The sequence below is a fragment of the Mytilus trossulus genome, chromosome 2, assembly GCF_036588685.1.
Source record: "Mytilus trossulus isolate FHL-02 chromosome 2, PNRI_Mtr1.1.1.hap1, whole genome shotgun sequence".
In the NCBI taxonomy this organism is placed as follows: Eukaryota; Metazoa; Mollusca; class Bivalvia; order Mytilida; family Mytilidae; genus Mytilus; species Mytilus trossulus.
The window spans coordinates 53,355,161-53,371,005 of record NC_086374.1 but is presented as its reverse complement, the minus strand read 5'-3'; the positions used below and the strand labels follow the sequence as shown (position 1 = coordinate 53,371,005).

Sequence of the window (15,845 nt, the reverse complement as noted above, 5' to 3'; positions counted from 1 at the left end):
ATTGTAAAAAAATAAAAGTTCCTACATTCATCTCGAAATCATCTAACCATCAGTTACACATTCATAGATTTTATTTTAATTAATTTTAAACTGATCTGTTTTTTTATTGGTAGTGCTCAATCAACTTTAGTTTTGATATGCACATCGTCTTAGGGGTTTTCAAACAGCTGTATTTGCATATCGAAAAAAATATATGACATGTTCTATTTACTGTGACCTGGTCTTAAGTGTTCGTTTGAACTAACACCGTGAAATGAGATAAGATCTAGTTTTGTATGAAGGGCGTCATACATTAAAATGGTTCATGGTCATTTAAGTAATGTATACAGTTTCAAGGGCTGCTGGGTCTGTTTGATATTATCAACTATCATCCAATTATCTACGCCAATATTTGGACTATATAAAAAACCCAACCGAACTTGATGTTACAATTTTGAACATAACATTCAAAATTGTTAAACCAAGATCTGGTGTGTTTTAACCTACAGGTAAGACATTTCAAATTCTTACTGATAACATATGCATTATTTGTCGATTGGAATTTTTAAAGAGAAGATATTTTTTTTATATTTTTCTCATTCAAGAGTTATGGTTAATTGAATATATTTGATTGAGTCTTTGTTTCCAGGGCTGCTTTGTCTTTTTGATATTATCAAATAAAAGCCAATTATCCAATTATTTTGGCCAATATAAAAGTACAACCGAAACTAATGTAACAATGTTGAACGTAACCTTCAAATGTGATACACCAAAATCTGCTGTGATTTTGACTGAAATTGCAGGTAAGACAGTTAAACTTCTTTTTAATATTGTCTGCATTATTGGACGATTGATTTTTTTTTATAGAGATATTTTATTTCATTGTGTAAATAAATAAATAATTCAAGAGTTATATGGTTAATTGAATATATTGGTTTCATTTACATGACATAGAGTATTTGTGTTGTACAAACCGTATTGTTTAATGCGCATTTTAGCTTAATTTTATTTCAACCTTCTAAGGATTATTGTAGTAGTTTTCACGTTCCCTCCAACACAAACTGGTAATATTAAGATAAAACCTTTTTTGCACTAAACTTTCTAGCGGAGCCTGATTCTTCACGTTACGCATCGCCAATGAAACTGCATATTAGGTCAAAAAATCGTGAATTGACGATGGTTACTCATCACCTAGAGTACTATTATTCATTAAATTTTTGCTACTTACATTGTGTTTCATTTTATGGATTGAACCTTTCGTAAATTGTCTGAAATTCGAAAAAATAGTTAAATACTTTCATATACGTTTGCCAAACTTATGTGACTGTATCATTCAATCCTTTACGATATATATTTAGCTAATCTGCAATCTATTTCGTCTTCATACCTGATATTTCATGTACTGTGGTACAACCATAGATTCTAATGACGAGTAAAGGTAACACTAGGCCACCAAAAGCTAAATTATTAGTTCAGTCTAGGTGGTCGAGTGGTCTAAAGCGATGGACATAGTGCAGGCGATATCCTTAAAGCACGAGTTTGAATTCCGGTGAGGAAAGAACAAACATTTGATTTAGTAAATTTGCAGATTTGACATTGCTGTAATATTTAGAGTAGTAGATAATTGCCTTTACCGGCTTAGATTGGTCATTAGGTTATTCAAAACTATTACACAAAAAATCCATTTCATAGTGGATTTCTTTTAGAAAATTATTTCAAATATAAAAACATCCCACTTGCGATAAATTTGAAAGGTTTTTCAGTGTAGTGTACTACTTTGAGACAATTAATATCAAAGTTATAAAAAGTCTAAAAGTGAAATTTCAAAGTAACTAAATCATTCTTTAGGGAGTTTACAACCCAGTTTGACAGCTGCAGACATTCTGATTTTTTTTTTAAACTTGAACAAATGATTAATTGACAAGGTTAGAAATTATTACCAAATATTTCTTTATGTAATTTTGTCACTGTCCTTAGTACTTTATGCATGACACATGAATAAATAATGAAATGCTGCTAGAAAAATATTTCCAAGTTTAACAATGTGCATAGCAAAAGTGTCTATATTTCTTACAATTTTTTTTTCTTTCAGATATTTCAAACAGTCGATCATGAGAGTGCTATTTGGAATCTTGGTTTTTATGGTTGCAGTTCTTTGCTTCTTGGAAGTGGCAGGTAATGCAACTATTGAGAATTATGTAATTAAATGAATTGAAATAAAACTTGTAAAGTTGTCTATTCGGAAAAAAATTCATTATTATTTATAATTCATTATCAGATTTGATAGAGACAAAACATTTAGAAGGCCAAAGTAATGAAATATTCGAGAGCATAAAATCCAAGAGGGTCTCAAATTATTAAATACCTGGCATAATAAACGTTTTATCCTGTCCAGCATAACATTTAATTTCATATATATATATTTATAAGCGTTTTAACTGTCTCAAGTTTCCACAATTTTTTATAGAAACACCTAGGAATTAAGAATAGTGCTTGTGACACTCAAGCTATATGTGTATTACTCAAAATATGTAGGATTAGTCTCCTAAAACAGTCAAGTTCAAGGAAATATTTTATTTGAACGTTTTTCGTTTGCAACTGGATGTGAAAAAACTCAGCATAGATACCAGGATTAAAAGTAGCAGGGGCTTTAAGGCCTGGATTTGGCCCAAAAAATTAAATGTTTGATATTCATTTCAAATTGGCACATAATGTTTAGAAATGCAAAGTTTCAAGAAACATAAAAGATAGATTTTTATCTTTTGACGTCATAATTACGTCAAAATATGTACTATTTTAAAAAAACGATGGAAAATACAGATTCTATGCAGTTTTCCATCTTTATTTCTGTTATTGAAACATCGTGCGCAGGAAACAAACAACAAAATAATTTAATAGAAGCTTTATCATTACTATTGACATGATTCCACCAAACATAAAGTTGTTTCTTGGGTGCGCACATACCTTTTCAATCTAAAATACACATAAAATCTGATGAAAAACAAGGACATTCACGAATGTTTTACAAAATATGCAAAATAAATCATGATTTGTTGCAAAGGAAACTTGTTCAATGTCAAATTTGTTTTGTTTCTCTGAGTACCTTGTACTGTAGTACGGTTTGCAGTTATTATAGAATACATATGATAACTTTTAAATTTGCAGCAATTTTTTGGCCAAAATAAGGGCCTTATTGCTCCTACTCCTTTTATGTTTACGCCAGACTCGCGTTTAGTCTACAAAAGACTCATCAGTGACGCTCGAATCAAAAGATGTTTAAAAGGCCAAATTAAGTACGAGGTTGAACATGTTGAAGAGCATTGACGACCAAAAATTCCTAAAAGTAGTGACGTACTATGTATACTTTGGTGGTATTACACCTTTAGTTATTCAAGATATTGGTGTAAATTCTTTTCTACAGAGTTCTCTTACCGAAATGTAATTAAACCCAATAAACAAATCAAATATACCTTGTTATATTGATGTCCAGGATATTTTTATGTGAGAAAAAATATTATCTTAAAACTTGAATGATCATCAATCTGTCTTTTGTCAGGCACGACAACTTGCCCAGATGAACACACGCCTTGTAACGACGGAAGTGGAGAGTGTTACCTTACATTTGCTAAATGTGGACATCCTGGATGGTGTTCACATGGCTCAATAGATCAAACAGCTGTATGTCAAGGTAAACCAAATAAATTGATACAGTTTGTACAGAACTCTTAAGGGAGCTTAATTTGTTTATAATCAGCTGAATCTATAAAACACATAATTTGAGTGAAGAGAAACCCAGCTTCTCAATGATCAAAACTAATGTTTGTAAATTCATTTAACTGTGTGCTTCAAATTTCTTCAGTTTCTATATTTTTGTCAACAAAGCAAATAATTGTTTTGTCAAAATTCTCATACATTTAAATAATTTTAGTGAAAGTATTTGATACCCCCTAAACAAATGTAATGTAGAAATTTTCCGAAATATTCTTAAAAGCTTGGTGCAGAAAGTAAAGTAATGCAGATGATAAGAATTGCTGCTGTGTATCGGAAATGTGACATGTTAGTCAAGACATCGTTTTTAATGGGGATACAGCTGCTCAGCGTATATATCGAGTTAATAGATAACTAATTAATTGATTTGGTCAATATCTATGCTGTTGAACGATATGATCGGAGTTTGGAAACGATCCGGATTTAATAGAGTTCGTTTTGCTTTTCAATATATACACATGGAAAAAAGTATTGCAACACCTTGATTTCAGACATTTCAAAATTAATCTTCAGATGACTGTTCACATCATGGTTGATCTTTATACGCCAAAGATTTGTACTTTGTGCTCAGCCTCCATTCAAACGGATAACAGCATTTTAACGTCTTCTGATTCCTGCCATATATCGACTAATTTGTTGCTAAGGTAGCAGCAACAATTTCTGATGAAGGGCATTGTTTATTTCATGATGTGTTTGAACTGGGGTGTCCTTTCGCGCACTTTCAGCCCAACAGTGTCCCTTATATGCTCGATATGGTTCAAATCCGGGCTACGATCGGGCCAAGGAAGATGAACCAAATTTCATTGGAACAATGGATATTCCTCCACGATGCTAATTTCCAATTTTGGCTAGCTCTGCACTACATTGGATACGGAAAACTGTGTGTCTGTTCGTAAGCTGGGTCCCCGAAATGGTCTTATCGCACGATAACCAGTAGCGATGGGTCGATCTCGAACAGTTCTTGTGAAAAGGCTCCTGTATGCCCACCACTCTCTTTTTAGGATTGTCTTATATGCAATGGGTTTCCTTCTGACCAACCTTCATTATGCTTGATTTTCCCTAGCAAATGGTATAGATGGTCTTCATTATCTCGTAAGGTTTTTAACATCGTTTATTGCCTGATTTTTATTCTTAAGTACAGGTCCGTGTAAGAATCAGGCAAATCAAATAAAAAGTGATAAGTCCATATACACGGAATATGGTGAAATTTTGGGAACTTTGTTATCCATTAATAAAAGTGACAAAACCATAGTATTACATCGATGTATGCCATATTTGTCTAGAAAAAATAGATTGAATGCGTTCGCCGTCCGCATATACAACAGTGTAATGCATTGAAAGTAGGTCAACTTCGATATTGATTTTCTGTTAACAGCAGATGCCTAGCACACATTTTTTTTATATTTGAAATATTTTGATACATATCTTCTCTTTCAATGAATAAAAAGTTTGGAAATTTTTATTTGAAAAATGTTATTCACTAAAGTAAAATCATCGAAACGCGTCATTGACTGTATTGTTTATCTCCCTTGCTTGGTTACCTCTTTTAAAAAAAGGCGCGTACCGGTAATCTGCACAACAACAATAACAAATGGCAGACGAGATGGTCCCGCCGGACATGAAGGGCAGTATAAGTCTGTTTTAACCCATTCATGTGAGGTTTAATCCTGTATGTAATCAGGATAAAAGTGTACGAAAGCTCGCTGAATGAATTAAGACATAACGCCGCGGCATTGACAGATCTCAGACTGCGTGGAGGTTGCCTGACTACACGAACCAGCCGTGGACAATGCCAATGAACATGATGAAGGAGAGTTGATAGCACTAAGATGTGGTATTTTCAGGTAAATCAATATTCTGCCTCTGTCCCCACACTCTGTTTGCACAATAAGTAATACCATTAATACAAACAAAGATAGAACAAGTGATAACACCCATGATACACATTACATCATGTGCGTATGCCCGGCATAGAATATCTTTTATTTGTGGTATATTTTGTTAGGTTTCCAGTTCCACAGGACTTTATTGCTAAAAAGGCAGTCCACCCATCCATCAAGCTGTTAAGGGAGCTAACCATTTAATTTTTTTAGGGGGGGGGGGGGAAGGATGATCAATTTTGCCCTGCATTTTTTTTTGGTAAACTCTGTCTTGCATTTTTTCCCCACTCTATCATCAACAGGTTTTGCCAATATTAATTGGGTTATCTTTTTTTTACTTAAATTGTCATCCTGCCTTTATTTTTGGCATTTTTTTTATAATCAAAACTCCTGTCCTGCCTTTTTTAAAGATCATCCTAGCCCCTAATAAAAATCAAAAGGTAGCTCCTATGAAACATTAGGAACAATATAGATAGTGATTTACAACTAATTATCCAGCTAAAAAAAACTTTAAAAAAAAAAGACATGACCACATTGTGAGTGAACACAAACCTGAAACTAACTTCAAACTATAGAAACTGCATCCATCCACAAAGTACATGTAGTATCATATGTTCTGAGTCCTCTAACAAACACTAGTCAAAACTAGTTTGGGACAAATGTCCACAATGGATAAGAAACCTTTTAAGATTTACTTTGCAATTTTACTTTTTGTATTATAGTATATAAAATGTATATATAATTTATACAACAATTTGTTGTACTTTAGAGATGTTAAGACCATGAAACTGTTCAACCTTTTGTTGTTTCGCTCATTCACCAAATGTTTTAGAATTGGCTGGTTCTGTCCATTATATGTTATTCTAAAATTTTGTATCAATGTTTTGAATACAACAATAAAAGGCAAGTAATTATTTCTGGATATAAGTGTATAGCATGTATAGATTTTTTTGATAAATTTTAAAAAGATAAATATGATGCAGGATATGCAAAATATCACAGTCAGTATTTCAGGGTCATTTATTTCTGACTATACAGTAAATCTTTTGCTCATTACTAACCGCCCTTCACCTATTCAGTGATTTTCCTTGAGTTTAGGTTAAGGGGCCCATGTATGTGGAAATAAAGTTTGTGAAATGTTGCAATTGGCTTTGAGGAAACTATATTAATTTGGTTATTCAAAGGGCACACTGTACATTGTTACATCAGCTTGTGCAACATTCAAAGGGGGTCTAGGGTAAGCCCCCCCCCCTAATTATTTTTAAAATTAGGTACAAAATCCTTGATTCTGAGATCCCTATGTTTATATACATGTACCTTGCCGACTCTAAATAAAGCTTATTTATTCATCCCTGACCCATAATTAACCTCTAAGAGATTTGCTCTCTTTTGGAAAATTTCATACATGTAACTCTCAGTTGTCTGTGAGTTTTGGACTCATGGGAATTTGAAAAGTCTGTAATGAGAACCCTGAGTTACTTCATTTGCAATCATACCACATATAATCTTTAGATATAGGAAGATGTGGTGTGAGTGCCAATGAGACAACTCTCCATCCAAATAACATTTTAAAAAAGTAAACCATTATAGGTCAATGTACGGCCTTCAACACGGAGCCTTGGCTCACACCGAACAACAAACTATAAAGGGCCCCAAAATTACTAGTGTAAAAACATTCAAACGTGAAAACCAAAATATGCTTATTTGTAAAATATGTATAAGGTTGTTCTGAGTTTGAGACTGTTTATATAATTTTTCATTGTGTACTTATAATTACATGTACCACACTGACTATAAACAAACAAAAAAATCCTTGATTTAAGCTCCTACATGTCCTAATGGAATAGATTCTTATAAACACGATGAAATGAATATAAATAAATGTACATGTTGTCTTTTATTTGGAATGAATTCAGTATCAACATCTATAAAAATTGTCTTGTGCATTTCTTTTTCAGCATAGAATTTTCACCAATGTTTTAGAATCTGTGAAACAGAATTGGTTTTGTGTGGCTTCACTTCTTCAGAATTTTATAATGACTAATGACATGTACCACTGTGGACATATCTGGTTATGCTTACAAGAAATAAGTAAAAGAACAGGTAACATACAATGTATATTACAAAAAAAGTTCGGCCAAGTAAATATAAAGTAAAAACAGAAGACAACAATATCAGAATTAGGGACAACATCAAAAGTTCAATGTAGGATAAAAAAAACTTATTTATATATGTACTAGTACATATTTTTTGTTCACTGACCCCCTTACTCTCCTCTTAACTTAATTTGGGGAAAATTGAAAGTATAAAATCATTTCAATTAAAGAAAACTTGCAGCAACTTTACCCCCACCCCAAACTATTTGAATTAAGTTTATTATCCTTCATTGATTTTTTTCTGTTTTCATTTTTTTATGTTTTCCCTAAGTGACGGTAGTTAAATGTTCATCTTACAGCTAATTTCTTTATGCTTGTAGAGTAACATTTTGATTTTAAACGTTTACCCAAGCTTTGTAATTAAGACTGAAATCTTCAAACAATAAATATAGGCAACCTTAAACCTGTAAATATAATAGTTTAAAGCAATTGGATGTTATCTAAATTCCTATTGTACAACATGTACAATATACAAACAAAGTAAAAAAGTCTTGCTCTACATGCATTAGGAAATTAGCTATAATCTTTATTTTTATTAAAGCACATATGTTTCTTGAGACATTGCTTTGGAAAGAAAAACCTAGAGATATCATTTAATTTATATCTATAAAATAATATAATTATAATTTTGGGAAAACTAAAGTAGTAAAATTTTTCACCATGTCAAAAGCTATCTAACAAGAAACTTTCTGATGAATCAGACAACACTTGAAGGGTTATTGCCCTTTTTCGAAAGGAAATTTGAGTGCATTTTGTTATAACCTTGATATTATTTTAGATGTACAAATGTTACTCATAAACTTATTTTATGCCCCCTGCATAAAAAGAAGATGTGGTATGATTGCCAATAAGACAACTCTAAACAAGGGACCAAATGACACGTAAAGTAACAACTGAAGGTCACAGTACAGCCTTCAACAATGAGCAAAGGCCCAAACCGCACAGTCACCTATACAAAGCCTCGAAATGGCGATGTAAATCAATTCAAAAGAGAAAACTAATAGCCTGATAAATGAACCAATAAGGAACGAAAAACAAATATGGAACACATAAACAAACGACAACCACTATATGTCTGTACTCTAACTATTTATACAAAAAAGAAGATGTGGTATGATTGCCAATGTCAGAGATAACTTGCCACAAGAGACCAAAATGACACAGAAATTAACAACTATAGATAATCTTCAGTTTGCCTTAACCAAATGTTAGTAAACTTTAATACAATGCGTATTACCACTTAACACAATCAAGTTTGAATTTTGGGGGCGTCACTTTAGCCTTTCTAAAGTTATGCCCCTTTACAAATGGTAAAATTGCTAAATTTTTAGTTTTCTTCCTCTTTCTGTAGTTTGCCTTAATCTAATGTAATAAAACTTATAAACAATAATTATTAGTTATTTTTTGTATTTTTAAATTGCAGAGTAATGAATATCTTATATTTTATAGGGATCAATATTCAGGGGTATTGCAAGTCTGAAGCCCATGCAGTGATTCAAAGATGGCAAATATGCGCAAAAAGATGAAAAGTTGGGTTGCAAGTTGGAAAAAACATTGTAACAGCAGCTGATATGAAAACTGCCCTTCACTCTAGAACAGGTAAATTAACAAAATGTACATTGTTCAAACAGAAAACATAAGTACAACACAAACCCACTGTGAACTAAATGTGCCCTGTTAAAATAAGCAAATCTGGTTCTATACACAATTTCAGAGACAGTCTGAATCTCAGAAGTAAATTTCATTTCACAAATAAATCTGACATGATAATTTCAAAATGTTAGACTTGAGTCACAGGCTGAGGCTCACATACACATCAGGGGTAGATCCAGCCATTTTCAAAAGGGGGGTTCCAAACCAGGACAATAAGGGGGGTGGGGTCCCAAATATATGTCCTCATTCAAATGCATTGATCGGCAAAAAAAAAAAAGGAGGCTTCCAACCCCAGAACCTCCCCCCCCCCCCCCTCAAGTATATATTGTGATACTATAATTATATAGTTAATTCATAGAACATATATTGATATACATATTCAATATGATTTTATGATACTCGGTAGATAATAAGGACATACTATGTAGATGTGCATATCAACCATGTGTCAACAGGAAATTAAGATTCATTTTTTTTTCTTTGAGTTACACCCCTTTGAAATTATTTGCTTTAATGTACTTCTGCAAAAGTGTCTTTGCAACTCCTCTGAAACTACACAACAGATCTGCATGAAACTTTGTAGATAATAAGGACATACTATGCAGATGTGCATATCAATTTATGATTCAATTTTTTTTCTTGCACAATTTTTTACAAAAATCAAATTGTATGCCAGATTAAGACCGTATCATAAAAAAACTAATCAATGTTAAAACAGTTATTTTTCAGGGTAAAGGTTTTGGTCATAGTAGAAAGTCAGAATAGTTTGAAATTTAGTGCATAATTTCCTTATAATACTATCTGTCTCAATATCAAACTTTAAACTGAACCCTAGATATGATAGTGCAAACAGCACATCATGCACTGCAACTCTTTATTTACTTTTTTAGCTCACATGGCCCTAAGGCTTTTCTCATCACTTGTCTGTTTTCGTTGTCTTTTAACTTTTACAAATATCTTCTCCACTGAAACTAATTAGCCAAATTTAACCAAACTTGGCCACAATTATCATTTGGGTATTAATTTAAAAAGTGTGTCCAAAGACCCGGCTAACCAACCAAGATGGCCACCTTAGGAAAATAGGGGTAAAATGTAAATTTAGGCTTACATCTCTGAAACTAAGCATTAAGAGCAAATTTGACATAGGCAGATATGTTCATTAAGCTAAGATATATGTATCCTTAAATCATTCTAACAAACTTATTAGGTTGCTTCCTCTGAACTAGAAATTTTAAGGAAATTTTGTTGTTTTTGATTGTTTATTAGCTCACCTGGCCCAAAGGGCCAAGTGAGCTTTTCCCATCACTTTGTGTACGTTGTCGTTAACTTTTACAAAAATCTTCTCCTCTGAAACTACTGGGCCAAATTAAACCAAACTTCAGTGACCAAGCCAACCAACCAAGATGGCCACCATGGCTAAAAATAGATCATAGGGGTAAAATGCAGTTTTTGGCTTATGACTCAAAAACCAGAGCATTTAGAGCAAATCTGTCATGTGTCCAGTGATCCTGTCTGCCTAAAACATGGCAGACATGGCTAAAAATAGAACATGGGGAAAAATGCAGTTTTTGACAGGTCCATACATGTATCTCTGAAACAAGAGCAAAAGTATAACAACTGTTGCATTATTCCATGCATCAATTGTAAATAAAATTATCATTGGAGCAACACAGGCTCCTTGGAGCCTCTCGTTTAAAATTATTTTCGTTTCTTCAAAATATCATGTTGACCTATGTAGTAATGTACACACATTTTGTTGAAGTTGAAAACATGACCTTTGAATCGGTTTATAATTGCCTTCATTATTATTTCTTTTCACAGGTTTTGCTGGATGTCAAGTCTCTGAATGTGCTAACTACACCTCATAACACAAACTGATAACACACAAGTTTAATGGAATAAATGATTTAAACGAGTTGTGAGTTGAAGAAGATGTTATACTACTGAGGAAAGCCTACAACGTTGGCAAAGTAAAATTTATTCCTTATAAATCCATAGACCAAATGGATTTTGGTAACCGACAGGAAAATAAAACAGAAAAATGTGTGTTAATATCAGGATTTTATTTACCTGTTAATGTAACTGGAAAAATCAAAACACCTAAAACAGATGGTGCAGTTAATCTCCATGAAGGACCAGAAATAAAAACAGAAAATGGTGAAGACTCAACCATATTATCCTCTCATCACTCAGAAAGTTCTGATTAAATGCTGTTCTTTTGCTCAAAAGTTGGCTGTGTCATTAGATTTGCTACCTTAAATAGACTTGAAAACCATCTATTGATAGCTATATATATATATATATATATATATATACAACTCGTCTAAACATCAACCCAACAATGTTAGATCTGTAAATTTGCTTTCGCAAATTTTTGGTTCTTCCCTCGCCGGGATTCGAACCCATGCTACTGTGATATCGTGACACCAAATCGCCTGCACTGCAGCCGTCCCGCTAGACCACACGACCACCTGGGCTCTCAAAAAAAGAGCTTTCGGTGGCCATATGTTACCTTTCCACGTCAGTTTTAATCTAGCGGCGTACTACAGTACATGATATATAAGGCATGAAGATGTTATTGTTACAGATCAGCTAAATTATCTATAGTAAAGGATCCTACAAATTAATGTAAGATACAGTCACAGAAAATAATTATATTCATAAGTACGTCTGAGTCAGTGACAACCCTACAACAGATGTATCCATCGGATCGCCATCAATGATGGTGATACATGGCTGTGTACATAATGTATATACAACTCGTCTAAACATCAACCCAACAATGTTAGATCTGTAAATTTGCTTTCGCAAATTTTTGGTTCTTCCCTCGCCGGGATTCGAACCCATGCTACTGTGATATCGTGACACCAAATCGCCTGCACTGCAGCCGTCCCGCTAGACCACACGACCACCTGGGCTCTCAAAAAAAGAGCTGTCGGTGGCCATATGTTACCTTTCCACGTCAGTTTTAATCTAGCGGCGTACTACAGTACATGATATATAAGGCATGAAGATGTTATTGTTACAGATCAGCTAAATTATCTATAGTAAAGGATCCTACAAATTAATGTAAGATACAGTCACAGAAAATAATTATATTCATAAGTACGTCTGAGTCAGTGACAACCCTACAACAGATGTATCCATCGGATCGCCATCAATGATGGTGATACATGGCTGTGTACATAATGTATATACAACTCGTCTAAACATCAACCCAACAATGTTAGATCTGTAAATTTGCTTTCGCAAATTTTTGGTTCTTCCCTCGCCGGGATTCGAACCCATGCTAACTTTAACACACTAATGAGTGTTATAAAATTAGGTGTTATATTTTATATATTATTCACGCAATATTTTGTATCGGATATATATATATATATATAGGAAAGCATTTTTAACAGTTGTAACAGGAAACAACCTGACACCGGAGTTGGCCAGGTTGTGCAACAAAGTGGTATTTACAACCAAAAAAATAAACCAACATCAACAAATGGGACTGAAGATGAATTATGAGATAGGCTTCAAAGAAAGACAGGAGAATATCAAGATTTCCTTATTTTTTCTTTCATAAAAGTATTTGTCACATATAATTAAAGTACTAAGCATGCTAAGCAATCACTCTTTTGAATAGAAGGTTAAGATACATATTTGATCAATGAAAACTAAGTATTATTAGAACATATGTTAAAATAATTTTGCTTGTACCATCATGACCATATAATTATTTAGTTATTAGAAAATTAAACATTTGAACAACTTATTATCTATCTTTTTTTTTATTCTTTACCTCCATTATCTCCAATTGACTTTCTTCCTGGTAGTTAACATTGAATTTAAGTTCAATATTATCGATTTGTGAGTAAGGGTGGTTTCACTTAATACATGTTAGTTCACTAGATATGTTCTGTTCCAAAGGGAAAAATTCTGTATGCAAGACCATTGACTCTTGCATATTTACATATTGAGGAAGAAAATGGGGACACTTAAGTGAACTGTTTATTTTTTATTAACTGCTTGTACCACTGAACAAATATTTTGCAGGAGTACCTGTTTATCACATCTGAAATAAAAAAAATCAATGTGGGAGACACAAAACATAGTAATCCTTTGCTAAAATTACTACACTAAAGTGCCGTGTGATATTTGGATCAATATATTGAGAAAACTATTAGGTTCTAAGAAATCAAATCCTTCATTTATATCAATTCAGACCCTTGTTGATGCTTGCAAGGTAACAACACAATTATTGTGGACTAAGGCTCATTACTAATGTAAATCATAACATTTTTCCCCTTGGAAATAGTTCAGGCGACCCTCTTCCCCAAACATACACAAACAAACTATATATTGTTCTCTCAAAATGCAAAATATTACCCCTTTACACCCTGGTATATCATATGTATAGGAATTGGCATGATATAAGTGAATATTTCACCTAAATTTGATCAACATGGGGCGTAAAAATCATAAATTATTAAAAAAAAACCTGAAAAATTGACGATTTTGATGGTGCTGCCACCTACAACAGTCAAATATTTCCGAACTTTTTTTTGTTTCGATTTATTCTACAGGGCTTCTACTAAAAGGGAATATACAATAAAAGTGTGTATACTGTTGCTGTTTCTTAAAAAAATAAAATGAAATTAGATGAAATTTGCATTTTTCTAAAATTCATTTTGATCACATTTCCATGGTTACGGTTGCTAGGGAAGAAAATATTTGAAATCAATTTTCAATCTGTTTTCATATCACTATACATATTAACTCTATATAAAGTATATACTAGCAACAAAAAATATATTATTAAAGCAAGATAAATTACTTTAAAAACGTGCGTTTTTGTAGTTTTCCTTGCTCATTTTTAGGGGCCATCAGGGGGGAATTTGAAAATGAATATTTTTAACACAAAAATTATTTTTTTCAAAAAAAACTTTCATATTCAAGTTCTAATAAGGTAAATCCATATCTAGAAAACGAAATTTGATCAATTTGCCAAAATGGACTTATCACTGTTTGCCTGATTCTTACATGGACCTGTACTTAAAACGACTTATAGTGGAATGGTGATGACCAACAGTACGTCCAGTTGTTACAGCGACATCCCTGCTTCTCTCATGCTGATAATCTGCCATCTTGCTGCAGTTAAGAGTTGTCAAGGACCCATTACAAGGTGTCAATCACAAAACTTGGTTATTTAAAGTGTTGAAAACAATGAGGATAAAAACATCTGCTTTGCTGTTTACGGGTACAGTAGCTGCATGTGCAGATAAAAACTTACCGAGTCGATATTTATTGATTTAACTCAGGTGATACTTAAATAATGTTTAACTTGTTCTATTTTACAAAAGTATATCACCAAAAAATAAAGAGTGTTTTTTTAATTTCAAATTCAATTTGGTGTTGCAATACTTTTTTCCATGTGTAATAAATTGGCGAATGGAAACAGGAAATATGTCAAAGAGACAAGGCCCCAAAAAGGTATTCAACAATGCGAAAAAAATCCCCACCCAGAAGCGGGTTTAAGCAACTTCTAAAATGTATACTAGTTCAGCGAAATGGTCGCTAAACACTTCTTAAAACTTAAGTTGTGTTCCAGGCATATATCATAAGGAATATGTTGCGCCATATTTTTCTATCTTTCTGCGAATTTCCACCTTCGCATGAATATGAGTTTATGACAATATCATTTGCAAGTTTGGTTTCCATTTAGACAATAACATATATTCTTGAATATTTTAAAAGGTCCACCCGATGAAGGTTTTATGAAATGCAAAGATCCTCGTTACTGGTTTCCGATCGAAGCTGCATGTAACCACTGGCGATGGTGTAGAGACGGAGCCGATGAAGACCCAGAAATGTGCGGAGGTACAATGTGTATATTATTTATTCCCTTTTTAATAAAATTTTACTTTGGTACTTTTTTTATTGATTTTTTTGGGTCTGATAATATGTGACAGATGTTAAGATACTGAAATAAATGGCCGCCAAGTGTTTATTTGTCAATATCCAATAAAAAAAAAAGACACATGGGAAAGGTTAACTGTAAACTACTAAAACACTGGAAACAAATGCGAAAGACTGATTTGAAGTTTTCAAAGGAATATGACATTATTACTGTTTCATCTATCAAAGGTATGCATGTACTTCCATCTTAAATTTCAGATTATAAAGACTTTATGGTTGTTCAAAATGTACAATAAGATCTCCGACTGAAAATCCAACAAAAGAATTAAAACATTCCCCTATATTTTGAATATACACATATGACATGTATAAGCGTGTATCAAGGTTTCAAAGAAATTAAGCAATCAACACCCCCATTGACACAATGTTATAACAGTACAACATAAGATCACATAGCTCTAGAAGTAGATAAGAAAAGTTATGGTTTTTCAGCAAAATATAT

The 15,845-nt window shown here is 32.8% G+C and overlaps 1 protein-coding gene and 1 long non-coding RNA gene across 2 annotated transcripts; both read left to right on the top strand.

Annotated features, from left to right (window-relative positions):
* Positions 1–389: 389 nt before the first annotated feature.
* LOC134705855 (uncharacterized) lies at positions 390–15,639 on the top strand. The gene is made up of 5 exons (XM_063564569.1): positions 390–488; positions 2,072–2,154; positions 3,536–3,667; positions 15,182–15,304; positions 15,602–15,639. The coding sequence occupies exons 2-5, from the start codon at positions 2,091–2,093 to the stop codon at positions 15,637–15,639; spliced, it is 357 nt and encodes a 118-aa protein (XP_063420639.1). The 5' UTR covers positions 390–488; positions 2,072–2,090.
* Positions 5,336–11,737, top strand: LOC134705237 (uncharacterized). Its single transcript, XR_010105503.1, has 4 exons — positions 5,336–5,591; positions 7,586–7,730; positions 9,233–9,382; positions 11,258–11,737. It is a non-coding gene; the product is annotated as an uncharacterized LOC134705237 (long non-coding RNA).
* Positions 15,640–15,845: the final 206 nt, after the last annotated feature.

What these genes read in the sequence shown, in the direction of transcription:
- LOC134705855 (XM_063564569.1), top strand. Translation starts at nt 2,091, where the DNA reads ATGAGAGTGCTATTTGGAATCTTGGTTTTTATGGTTGCAGTTCTTTGC. An exon ending in TCAAACAGCTGTATGTCAAG is followed by an intron (nt 3,668 to 15,181) that starts GTAAACCAAATA and finishes ATATTTTAAAAG; the next exon opens with GTCCACCCGATGAAGGTTTT. An exon ending in AGACCCAGAAATGTGCGGAG is followed by an intron (nt 15,305 to 15,601) that starts GTACAATGTGTA and finishes CTTAAATTTCAG; the next exon opens with ATTATAAAGACTTTATGGTT.